This window comes from Misgurnus anguillicaudatus, chromosome 11 (assembly GCF_027580225.2).
Source record: "Misgurnus anguillicaudatus chromosome 11, ASM2758022v2, whole genome shotgun sequence".
NCBI lineage: Eukaryota > Metazoa > Chordata > Actinopteri > Cypriniformes > Cobitidae > Misgurnus > Misgurnus anguillicaudatus.
The window spans coordinates 22057790-22071399 of record NC_073347.2 but is presented as its reverse complement, the minus strand read 5'-3'; the positions used below and the strand labels follow the sequence as shown (position 1 = coordinate 22071399).

General features: G+C 38.0%; 1 protein-coding gene across 6 annotated transcripts in view; it reads left to right on the top strand.

Annotated features, from left to right (window-relative positions):
- The window catches only part of smap1 (small ArfGAP 1), a 110594-nt gene that overhangs the window by 26336 nt on the left and 70648 nt on the right, over positions 1–13610 (top strand). For 4 of the 6 annotated variants that reach the window (XM_073873298.1, XM_073873295.1, XM_073873301.1 and 1 more), the window contains exons 2-4: positions 213–352; positions 3954–4033; positions 8443–8518. In XM_073873298.1, the coding sequence (XP_073729399.1) occupies positions 213–352; positions 3954–4033; positions 8443–8518 (296 nt within the window). Of the gene's footprint in view, positions 1–212; positions 356–3953; positions 4034–8442; positions 8519–13610 lie in introns of all 6 variants that reach the window. The other 2 variants (XM_073873297.1, XM_073873300.1) reach the window with 1 other exon arrangement.

Below are 13610 nucleotides of genomic sequence, written 5' to 3'. Positions count from 1 at the left end.
CTAGTTTAGATATTGTTTTTCTTTTTCAAAGCAGAAAGCAGTTTATTCAATGTCTTAGTGAGTCAAAGCTTGAGGCTACACCATGACTCATTTTAAACTGCTGCTTCTTCACTGCCTGTTACGATGCTGTTATCTGTTTCACTGCAGTTCACTCCAGGTCTAAAAATCATGTGTCTCTCTCTTTTTCTCTCTATCTCTCTCTTTCTCTGCAGGACCTCGATGGGCTTCTTGGAATCTCGGTGTGTTTATTTGTATCCGCTGTGCTGGAATTCACCGGAACCTGGGAGTGCACATATCACGCGTCAAATCAGTCAACCTAGACCAATGGACCCCCGAGCAGATACAAAGTGTGTTTGTGTCTGCAAGACTTCCCTATCTTGGTTGCCTAAAGTTAAAGGGGGGGTTCAATGGTATTTCATGCATTCTGACTTATTAACACAGTTATAGAGTTGTTTCCTTATGCTAAACGTGGGCAAAGTGTCAAAAAAGCAGTTGGGCGTGTTATAGAGTATTTGTGTGCTGAATTCACTTCGCCAGGGTTCGTACAAGTTTCGGAAAGTTTTTTTTTATTACCAGTCCTGCTGACGTTTCAGGGGTTTCTATACATATCACTTCTTTTTATGGGCACTTCCCCCGGAAAACCCCGCCCACCCATCAATCAGCTGGAGACTATAGAACTTACAAACATCACATCACGCGACAGCTTTGTTTAATTTCAAACCTCAACAATGGCATGAAAGACGAAGTGTGTTTTTGGATGTAAGGAGAAGAAAGACCGCCTTATGGAAACAATGGATATAGTTTATTATCCGGAGTAGCAGCGGAATTTTGCATGTGTGTTTGTTTAACGCTGGATTTCATTGAAAAGTCCCAACCGGGTCATGAGTTGCATGCGGTAAATAAGACTTCTGTCTTATGTTGGAAATAGGTACGTGCATATTATATAAATGACACAAACATGTTGTGAATCATAAGTTAAACAGTGTTGTATGACTCGTACTTGCTCCTCCCGCGGTAGTAACTCCTCCTTCATTTTTTCGTACGTTACCGGAAAGATTCTGTAAAGCTAATCTTTCTTTTATAAATCTGATTAAACTAAAGACTCTTCGGAGATATAAAGGATGTAATGCTACTCTATATGTACTCCAGATTAACATCAGAAATGCAGAAACGGCGTGTGTTATGAGAGCTTTAAGATGCCTGATTATCCAGCACAACTTTTAGTTATAATAGCATTACACACAGCTTTTTGTAGTCCAAATAACTTTTATTCATCTTAATGTTTTGATGTTTGATGTCTGCGACCAATCTGTTGTGAGATTGTAGCCAACTCAGCAGCAAACTATTTCTTTTTGCTGTTTGTTGTTAATAATCACAGTCGGAAATAAGTATGTAATTTAGTGCATAGTGTGTTTTAGTTGTGCAAAGAGTGCAACAATTGTGCACCAACACAACAGAAAATCAGACATTGGGCATGTACTTCAGTCTTAAAGGAATAGTTGACCCAGTTCTCTCATAATTCACCCTTATGCCATCCCAGATGTCTGTGACTTCCTTTCTTTAAAAGTAATGAGGCAATTTTCATATTTAGGTTAACTGTTCCTTTAAGTTGCATTTGCCATTAAAGGAAGGAGCTTGAGCTTGTATTTGTGTGACTGTTTGTGTGTTGCTGTGAGAGGCACCGTCTCGAAATATTTATTCCTCCACGTGAGCTTAAGCAACCGCAAGGGAGCCTTGCATCTCCTCTTCGCATATTAATTGACGTCTGGGTGGGTAATTAATTCTTGATGAGTAATTACTTGTCTGTTTTTCTGCATCTACTTTTCCTTCAGTCTGATCAATCATTCTTACATTAATTAGTCTCTGACAGACTGGGATGAATGTGACATTGAACCGATCATCCAAATACATGTAATTTGAATATGTTCTGACACGGCTTGGTTTTCCGAGCAGTTGTGTACTGGATTACACAATTAATGAGGAATTAGATCTGTGTTCTGGTTAAGTGGAACTCTGCCAGAGGTCTCTACATGAGCACCTGTTTCAGGTGAAGGGTCATATGTTTTCAACAAGACCTTTGCTAGTTGGGGATATATCAGGGGTTTTGTGTTAATGTAGGACAGCAATCACCGCATACAATTTTGTTTTGTCGCTCCCATTGCACAGCCAGTGAAATTCCCACTACTTTAATGACGAATGAGGTTGATCTTTATCTAGTGGTAATTGGATTCTTATGATGTTGAAGATCTAGATTACATTTCTGGGGGACCAAGCAGCATAATGCATGAATATGTATATTTCTATCTTAGTTTATCCTGAAAAAGTTTCCTTTCTAACATTGTTGTTAATTTATGTATTTTAAATTGCCCTCCCAGGGTATTAATCATTTGGTGATGTGTAATGTATTACATAGACAAAATGAGGCTGGTTGGCAAAAACGTTAATTTACAAAATACAAATTGTTTTTTACGGATGGTTCACTTCAAGAAAACAGGCAATTTCTTGGATCTCATATTTAGATTATTCTTCCCTGAATGTGGTCTATGAAAAGGAGTTACTAAGGCCTTTTACTTTTGTATGCTCTCGACTGTACGTGTTTAAATTTCTCTATCTAATGTTTTGAGTAATAAGGTCCATTGTCCTGCATTACTTTATCTACCCTCTTTTTATACAGCATGATACCAGCCGGTATTGTTGTTTTATGATATTTCCCCTATAATATTTTATCCATATTTTTAGTTTTTGTAATATTAGGTCATTTTTTGCATAGATAGATTTTTTGGCATAGTCCTCGTCATTGGCAGGGAAGCATTTTTGAGTTTACTCATCAATGGCGGGGAAAGAGTTAAAGGAAAACACCACAGTTTTTCAATATTGTACTATGTTCTTACCTCAACTTAAGACAATTTAATACATACCTATTTTTTTTTAATGCGTACACCTTAATCTTTATACAGTGCGACATAAATGTGTTAGCATTTAGCCTAGCCCCATTTATTCCTTAGGATCCAAACAGGGATGAATTTAGAAGCCACCAAACACTTCCATGTGTTACCTATTTAAAGACAGTTACATGAGTAGTTACACAAGTAAGTGTGGTGCCACATAATAAAACGTGATTTTTTAAGTGTATAAAAAATGAGAACTATATTTTATGGCGGAAGAGCACTTTGTTTGCAGCAACATGTTTTATTTTGTGCCACCATACTTACTCATGTAACTACTCATGTAACAGTCTTTAGATGGGGAAAACATGGAGGTGTTTGGTGGCTTCTGGGTTCATCCCTGTTTGGATCCTAAGGAATTAATGGAGCTGGGCTGAATGCTAACACATTCACGACACCCTGAACAAAGATTAAGTACATGCATTGAAAAAGATAGGTATGTATTAATTTGTCTGAGTTGAGATAAGAACATAGTAAAATATTGAAAAATGGTGGTGTTTTCCTTTAAACGAAACAAAATGAGTAAAAGAAGATCGTGATAATTTCACAGTTTTATAAAACTATATTCAAAGTGTAAATAATCACAATAGTTTAACTTTAAACCTTTATTTATTGATTTTATATATATAATATCAGGTTTTGATACTTTTAAGTCTTTTACCAAGTCAGTCCAAATATAGTTTTACAGTTTTTAGTAAAAATAAATCTCATTTAAAACAAACATGTTTAATTTTATTCTTTATAATTAAACCCGACTCTCACCATGAACATAGCCAAAAAAGCTGGCATGGCGTTAAAAACGAAAAAAGCTTTTGTCACAGTTTCATATTTCTGCAACTCAAATAGTTTAGCATTAAGCACATAGCTCAAATGCATTGCTTGTCCCTCTGGATAAAAGCTTCTGCCAAATTTAATGGAAATGTAAAATGTTTATTCCCACCTGTAGTCTTGTGCTCATTTTCTGTTAAAGTGTTTACTTTTCTCTTTTTCTTTCTCTTTCAGAGTGTGGAGAACATGGGCAACACCAAGGCAAGACAGCTGTATGAAGCTCATCTCCCAGAAAATTTCAGACGGCCACAAACTGACCAGTATCCTTAATTCTGTTTGTACATTTTTGCAATAAGAAGCAGAAAGGAGACAGGAATGTATTGGCAGAGAGGCTGGATTTGAACCTGAGTTTTCTATATCAATAGCATGTGCACTAACATGCATCTCCAACTCCGTTTTACTTGTTAACTTACAGCTTCAGGGGTGGTGTGTAGATCCGTTCCTTAGATAGCACAAATGTATTCTGCGTCATGCGGTGTGAATTCTGAGGTTCAAAGAAAAAAAATGTTTCTGGCTCCAGAGGAGACAAACTGCAGAGTTGTAATGGAGAGAACTGTTTATTTGTGAGTCTAAGCAGAGTTTGTGCTGTCGCCTTCCCACTATTTACTCTCTGCTGCCAAATTTAAACAAGTTAGCAGATTCTGTAGCCAGCACTAGTGAATTACCCCTGTGAGCAATGGAGAAGGTGTAGAGCGTGTATGTGGTGATGAAGTCTGTTTTGAAGATCAGCACTCTTACATTGCTATTACTGTATTTTTCGGTCTATAAGCCGCATTTTTTCCCCATAACTTGGCTGGTGCTGCGTCTTACAGTCAGGTGCGCCTCGTAAGTCCGTATGAATTAATTTAGAGGCAAGAGACAACATTACTGTCTATAGCTGCGAGAGTATTTATGTAATTCAATGGATTCTGTAATGTGGAATGTCGAGTATGCAAACTTCATGCTAGTTGGCTTGTTTGGTTAATTTAGCCTATATAACCTTCCAGGTAGGTTCTGTATGCTATTTAAATAACTGATAATATTACTTTAACGTACAGACATCTATTCAGCCTGTTGTTCTGTCTGCTATTGTTTAGTTGAAAAACTTGCCTTTACAGATTAAATGTCTGTCCTTCGGCTTGGATTTTGTCAAATAATTTTCTAAATAAACACGACGTATAGTCCACTGTGACTTTTATATATGTTATTTCGTCTCAATGACGCATTTTTGAATGATGCGGCTTATACTCCGTTGCGCCTTTATAGTCTGGAAAGTACATATACAATGTAGGGTTGCACATTGAAGGAAAACATTATATGTGCTAAGTCTTTAAATGATGTAATGTGCAGTACGATAATGCTTTAGGCTGCAAAATCCATTTATACTATATACAAATATATTTAAAAGAAAAACGTAATTTTATAACAATTCTATGTGTTTTAATTCTTCCTGATCGTTTATCATCTTTCATATGTTCATAATATAAGAGCACGAGCATGCATACAGGCACCTTGACTATACATTACAGAACTTAAAACATTTTGTTATTGTGCTTGCATTTTGCAGTATGCACATTTGCAATATTTTTATTTTTACTATGTAGCTTAATACTGGGCAAAAGCTTAATGGTAAGTAACGTTTTAGTCACAAAATGGCCAGTTTTGCTAAACTATACATTACGTACTTTCAGTTCAGTGTTCAAACCTTTGTTAATCATCAGATGAAAATTAAATCTAGGTCAGGAATAATTGACGTCGGGTCGATGAATTATTCGAAAATAATGCACATCCAAAGTGGGTAGTGCGGCACGACGCAAAGATAATCCGCTTATACCACAGTTACCACAAGAATTGCTCTGGTGCCTATTTAAAGACATTTGACAGGTTCGGTGTGCGGTTTACCGAAAAATAATCAACACCCATGGAACATTTCTCAGCCAATCAGAATCAAGCATTCAACAGGCCCGTTGTATAAATATTTATAACTTATTTTAGCTCTTTAAACTCTTTTTGCAATGTCAGTTCTGTCACAAACAAACCCTGGCAGCTGCATCATGAAATTCGTATGGCTCCAGTAGGGAAATCCTCATTTAACAGGAGAGTTTGCAGGTCTGTCAGATAGAAGGCGTGTGTGACTTTACACCTCTGGCTACAGATCTGAGATTCAGAGGCACAGCTGGTGTTTCCAGCACCTTCACACAGAGTCGAGCTAAGCAGGGCCTTCCTCTACACCGCACTGCACCATCTCTCTCATATCCCCCCGCATCCCGCCTCATCCTTCTTGCCTCGGGTATCCTCCTCCGACTTATTTTACACCGTCAGTCTAATTGGGTATGTGTGGCAGTTGGGGTAATTCCATATTCTCCTCGTTGGCGCCTTCAGAATCCCTAATTGAATTTCACTGGCATCCGCGGCCTGTTATCAGCTCTTACTTTTGGTGTGGCTATGGAAATGGCTTCATTTGTATGCTGACCGATGAGGTAAAATATTCTTAACCGTCAAAATGGATTAATCTGGACAGCGGAGGTGAGCTTCTTCCACAAAACAGCTTTGATGGAATTTGCTTTATCACAGGTTTGGTTTCTTTAGATGGAAATGCGGATCTTTGTGCTGTGGTCTGGGTCTGTCTCTCTCTCTCTCTCTCTCTCTCTCTCTCTCATATATCTCATCTCTGCCGTCTCCGATCACTCTAATGAAAGAGTTGACTGTGTTAATATGGACATCAGAACAGTGAGCAAAAATCTTTCTTTATTCCTTCTTTTGCTTTTGTGTTGAAAAAAATGTAAACTATTTCTTATTTCATGTGTACTGTTGCCTTTCATGAAGCAACACGAAGTAATGGAGAAAATTACTTTTCTGTCAGCTTTAATGAAAATCCACACAGAGTGACAGACACATAAACATCACTTTCTTCTCAGTAACTCTGAATTCAGATTTTAGCAGACCCTCCTCCTGATGTAAATAAATTGTATTAATATTATTTTTTTGCCTTTTACTTCACTCTAATTCATATTTCATCAGAGATGTTTTCTTGTATTTGGATTAAAGATTCATAACAGTGTAAATATGATAAACTCTGTGTGTGTGTGTGTGTGTGTGTGTGTGTGTGTGTGTGTGTGTGTGTGTGTGTGTGTGTGTGTGTGTGTGTGTGTGTGTGTGTCGTCTTTTAAGTGCTAAAGTGTCGCTGTATAACTTCACATCATTAAAAGGGCTTCATGTGCAGCAGCAGTTGTGTGCTGTGAGAAAGAAAATTGGTTAGATGTCGTTTTCTTGAAGGATTGGTCCATTTTCTTAAAAAAAAAATCCAGAAAATTTACTCACCACCATGTCATCCAAAATGTTGATGTCTTTCTTTGTTCAGTCGAGAAGAAATTGTGTTTTTTGAGGAAAACATTCCAGGACCTTTCTCATTTCAATGGACTTTAATGGACCCCAACACTTAACAGTTTTAATGCAGTTTAAAATTGCAGTTTCAACGGAGTTTCAAAGGACTCTAAACGGTCCCAAACGAGGAATAAGGGTCTTATCTAGCGAAACGATTGTCATTTTTTACAAGAAAAATTAAAAATATGCACTTTAAACCACAACTTCTTGTCTATCTCCGGTCCTGTGACGCGCCAGCGCGATCTCACGTAATTGCGTAATGCCGTGGAAAGGTCACGTGTTACATATATAAAAACGCACATTTGCGGACCATTTTAAACAATAAACTGACACAAAGACATTAATTAGTATTATTTGACATACAACAATGTCGGAACGGTCCTCTTTCTCCACACTTGTAAACACTGGGGCATAGTTTCGCATACGTCCTCCGTGACCTCTTGACATGATGACGTATTGCGTGAGGTCGCCCTGGTGCATCACAGGACCAGAGATAGACGAGAAGTTGTTTAAAAGTGCATTTTTTTGTATTTTTCTTGTAAAAAGTGACAGTCGTTTTGCTATAGATGGGACCCTTGTGTCTCGTTTGGGATCGTTTGGAGTCCTTTGAAACTCCGTTGAAACTGCATTGGGGCTGTTGTGTGTTGGGGTCCATTAAAGTCCATTAAAATGAGAAAAATCCTGGAATGTTTTCCTCAAAAAACAAAATTTCTTATCGACTGAAAAAGAAAGACATCAACATTTTGCATGACATGGTGGTGAGTAAATATCTAGATTTTTTTTTTTAAGAAAATTGACTAATCCTTTAATATTTTTCTGTCTTCAGAATAGGTTTGGTTGTTTGTCTGGGTCAGGTGAGGTGGGGTGATGGTGGCCCGGTGTATTTAGTAATGAGGCGAGAGAAGAGGTGCCCCGTGAGATCAGTGACCTCTGTGCTCACCCCACAGGGCAAGATTCCAATTAAACCGCTTTGGCCAAAGCGAGACTTATCAGAAACAATGCAAGGGCTCCAACAAAACATTGTGGTTTTAAAGTTCATGCAATGAGATTCTATTTAGTGTTTGTTAGAGAACAATAGAGAAGAAATATTATATACTTTATAGATTGAAGATTTTTAGGATTGTTAGCACGATTACCTGATGTCCTTTAGTGAATCGTTTGCTGAAGCAATGCAGACAGGATGTGCAAATAAACAGCGCTTTATCTTTAATGAATTCCTCCCTATGTGTCAGAAGATGGCTTATGCTGTGATAACTGTCTTGTTAAAAAGCATCAGTGTTTTCAGTTTTCCTGAGCAATATTTCAGAGCTGTGGAGTTCTTCATCAGGGACAAGTATGAGAGGAAGAAGTATTATGATAAAAATGCTGTCAATGGAGCCATTGTGAGTATCAACTTTACTCATCCACTTTACCTACCAAGCATTATTCTGATATGTGTGTATATGATGTATATATGTATAATGAGAAATGCAATGCAAATTGACAATGATAATGCAAATTGTCTATATAAGCAGAAACTGTGAGTTTGTGTTGCATTTATGAAGCTGATCATGCAGATTCACTCTCACGAACACGCTGTATTTAACTTTCGCAATCTTTATTCAATTTATGTACTCTTATTCATCACAAGCTATTGAGCCGTGTTGTATTTTTTGTCATGTTTAATATTGTGAGGTAATTTGAGATATTCTGGTCTAGTGGTTACTGTAGTTCAGTAAAAACCTGTTTTATCGGTTTAACCAAGTAAAATCAAAATCTTTCCAAGAACCTCAGGTTGTGAATCACTGTTCTAGATTGCATTAGGAAGGGCTGATTTGGTGGACAGTTGTGTTGACCAGTGAGCCCTCAAATTCACATTACACAGCCTGGTGGGCTGCAGCTGTCCCTTAGACTCTGAAAACGGAAAAATACACATGCACTGCTTTCCGACAGGACAAACAGCCAATTAAATTCTGTCAAATGACTTTTTGTGGTATTTTGGATTTAAGTGTTTTTGCTTGAGACATATTTCCGAACCCAACAAAGAATGCTGATTGGCCAGTCTCCATATGTTGTGTGGGTTTTAGCTCTAGACAAGCAGCCTCCCTTGCCCTTTTCTGATTGCTTTGGATCAGAGAAGTCTGAAACATGGCTGCAATGTGAAAGGTTTTCGATCAAACTCTGCTAGGCTGCCCTGTACAATTACTGTTTTTTTTTCTCTATACTTAAGCCTACCCAAGCACAGCTCAGGTTTTCTGACAGGCCCGTCTGAGTCAGCCAATTAAAGTCTGTACCTCTAAGCACAAACAACCAATCAAATCACTGAGAAGTCACAAACACACATTTATGCAAGCAGCCTAGTGTTTGGAAAAAGTAATGGGATAGATAGTCATTCAGTTGGCTAGATAGTTAGTTAAACTGAAAAATCAAGGCTATAATGCAATAGCAGACCCGTGCTATGTGCTTCACTGTGCCACAAAGTTAGTTGGCTGGCTAGTTGGTTAGTTGAATAAAAACCAAAAAAGAAATCTGTGTTTTATTTGCTCTGCTGAAACACTAAGTTAGTTGGTTGGTTAGTTAGTTTAGATAACCAAAATGCATAATAGTGCTATGTGCTACACTATAGCGTTATGGTACTGCCTGAAAACGGTGATCCCATGTATGTATGTATGTATGTATGTATGTATGTATGTATGTATGTCCTTCCTTTTAAAGGGATAGTTCATGAACCGATCATGAGCCCCATTGACAGTAGGAATAAAGAAAAGGGGAGAACCGGGGCAAAAGTATTGTGGGACGAAAGTAGCAAAACGATTTTCTCAGAACCCTGATAACATTTGCATCCCAAACTTCGACAGCAATTTTACTCACCGTTTTCCGCGTGTAGATCCAGAAAGGTGTTTTCAACCATGATAAGGAAATTCCAAAAGCGTTGTGTTTTACAGTACTGATCAATCTACAGGTTATTGTTTTCTTGATTTTTTTGTGTACATTCAGAAGACAGTTTGATACGAAAGTTTTTGGTGAATCATGATTTGTTTGTGAAAACATCCATACGCACATCTCGCACACAAATTTTTGCATACGTATGCTTAGTGAATGAGACCCATTATCTTTAATAAAGTTTTTCTGAAAAATGGTACTTTCGCCCCTGCTCTCCCTTAAGTGAATGGGGCTCAGGATCAGTTTCTCAAATTATCTTTCTTTGTGGTCATCAGAACAAAGAAATTCATACAGGTTTGTAACAACATGAGAGTGAATAAATGATTACAGAATTTTCATCCCTTTAATTGTTTGCATAGGTGTACAAGTCTTTTCTGTAAATACAAAATAAAACTTCTTGTATTTGTTCTTGCTACTGAGCAGGATCCTTGTTTGAACTTAAGTCCACACCTGACTAACTGTTTGTTCTCGCATCAGATTATACTGTATTCACTTTATTTTAAAGAGCAATGCAGTTAGCACTATACATTGATCTATACATTGTTACCTGATCAGCATCCTGCACTCTCAGAAATAAAGGTACAAAAGTTTTTGTACCTTTCAAAAAGGTACACCTTTTTACCTCAAGAGTGCTTATTAGTACTTTAAAGTACATATTGGTAGTGTAAAGATACATATTTGTACCTAAATGGTACATATTAGGACATTTTTAAAGAGAACTGCCCCAGTGACGGCTTTTTACCTTTATTTTTGATAGTCTGGTTTAGGGCTGGGCGATATGACCAAAAAAATTATCGAGAAAATGTTTTCCATATCAGTCGATATCGATAATTATCATGATAAATAACAAATCTTTATTCCTGTCACATTTAAAGGCAGATTATTAGTCCTGAATGAAAATTGTACAAACCAGACAGTTAATAATGGTTTTAAGCTACTTTTTAGTCAGAACATGACAAAAACAAATACTAAAATCTTGTTTTAATGTTCAGGCATCTGTATTAAATGTAAATATATTTGTTATGAAATCAACACATTTCTGACACAGAAAGCAGCAGGCTACTGTCACTTTAAGACCCAAGACCGACTGCTTTAAAGGCGCTCTAAGTGAATTGAAGCGTTTTAGACCATAAAACATTTTTTGTTACATACCGGAAACATCTCCTCACTATCTGCTTGCTGCCTGTCCGCTGATCAAACTGTAAAAAAAACGCGATCTCTGTAGACAGCCCAGGCTTCAGAAACGGCAATATCAACAAGTGGCCAAACCTAGCATCACATAACAAAACAAAGTATTCCAGCCAATAAACGACAAAAAGGATTTGGGGGTGGGGGTTGGACGCGTTCATGAAAGCACGGAAGGGAGGGGGAGGGGGAGGAGTTAGCTACGCTCTGTCTGTTTGAAAACACTTTCAAACGTCAACAATAACTAACGTCTCGCAGATTCGCTTAGAGAGCCTTTAAGTTTCAATATACTGAGTAACATCCAGCTGTTTATGTTCACTTAAAGAGTAACTAAACCCTTAACCAACTTTTTTTAGTTAATGATCTGTAAGAATGATGCTTTATTAGTGCTGTTCATTGATTTTAGTAAGTTTTTTGACATTTGGATATAAAGTGTTTCAATACTACAATATATGGTGTAAAAACGTCTGAGTGATGCCCTCTTCAGGTTGAACGGTGGCTACTGCAGTTGAATTGTCCTATTGGATGTTGGGTCCAAAAAGTAACTCGTGACGTAAGCAGGTTCAAGCTCACCACGCCCTTGTTACGATCTCACCACATGCTTGGTACGAGCTTAGTTTGTCCCCTCTATCTCTGTTGGGATCTGCCCACTTTTCTTGCATTTTTCAAATATTGCCAGTGGGTGGAGTCAGGCTCTGACCAGGGGTTTAGTTACGCTTTAAACAAAAAAGAAAACTTAGTTCAGTGATCACACGTGTGTTATACATATACGAGCTATACACGCTGATAAATGGATGTCAAGAGTGTGACGTTGCTGTGGGAGCGCACATACGCATACATTTCATTCACTGCTGTGGTGGATCTGCTGTTTTTCCTCAGTTACCTGAATTTGTGAAGGTCCTGTAAATATACTTTTAAAGCTGTGCGGATGTGGGCGTGCGCAAGACGGACGCTGAAAGAATGTACAGTATACTGTGTCTGTGCCTATTGTTTCTGCTGTGTTTGACAAACCCTGTTTGCGCGTGCAACATTACACACAAGAAACTGTTTCCGCGCATTTGGGTTCCGTGATTCCGTCCGCGTTGTCCGCGTTATCCGCATTGCGAAAATCATAGGGCTCTACTGATAAATGAATAACTTGCCTCATCCTCCACTCCTTCAAGTCTAACTGATACTCTGATTGTAAACCAAGAGCGCGTGCCGCATCCGGAAGTGCTTGCGCAACATTACGCACAGTGCGTAAACATTATCGATCACTTATCGAACTGTCCTTATCGCTTTATCGAAAAAGTTTATATCGGTAAAATTATCGTTATCGAATTATCGCCCAGCACTAGTCTGGTTAAAGGTTTGGGTTCTGGATTTGGCAAAAGGTTGTAACTGAAGAGTTTTAAATTGTTAGGGTTGATTGTGCCTTGAGTCATTTAACATCATTTTAGTTTGTTGAGGGCTTTCCCGTATACACTAGCTTGGTCCAACCAGACTCTCCATTGCAAAGCGTTACTTCCATTAAGGAGGGTCATCTGTTGAAGTTTAAAACTATTGGATCTGCCCAGAGTCACTCAGGATCTGCCATTGGCGATCACTAACGTGTGGTCGTGACGTATATCATGCACCGAAACCGGTCGGAAAAACAAGTCCGAATAATCAGACAAACAAAACTTAGCAAACCTGGTTCTTGCTCCGGCTTTAACTTCTGTATATTCGGCAATTTTGCAACAACCGACCGAATAGCTTTTCTCACGTCTTTCTCCGCTGCCTTTACTGAACTATGACTCAAACTGACGCACGACCTCAACGTCATCGTTCTTAGCCACCCCCCTCTGTTCGCTGATTGGTCCTGCAGATTTTTGCAGGAGAAAACGAAACTCTACAGAGCAGTCCCAGACGTAGTACTGAAGCGAAATGAAAATTAAGCGGAAGCACGTAGGAGGGCAGAGCCAGGCTAAATATACACAGTAGTAGTTGAGAAATATAAAGCAATGTTGGCTAAAGAAATAGTTTCACAAAATCATTTACACTCCCTTATTTTAACCCGTTAACTGCTGCTGTCCCGTGAGCGAGACACCTACGTTTACTTCAATATTTTTCATGTAAATGTCTATCACGACAAACTATATATTGTTGGAAAGGTCTAAAGAAGGTTTTTTTCATATTTCAAAACCTTTTAGCAGTAATATTAATGCAGAAACTGTAATTTATTCATTTGTGACAAGAGTATGCAGCAAACCTCACAGTAAACCAACACAAACCTCAGTTTTTTGTATTAAAAATAATACTATATTGCATTTTTTATTTACAAATAAATGTAAACTGCTATAAAAAATAATATATTTTCTCCCCTACAGACACTTTTGTAAAAAAAGT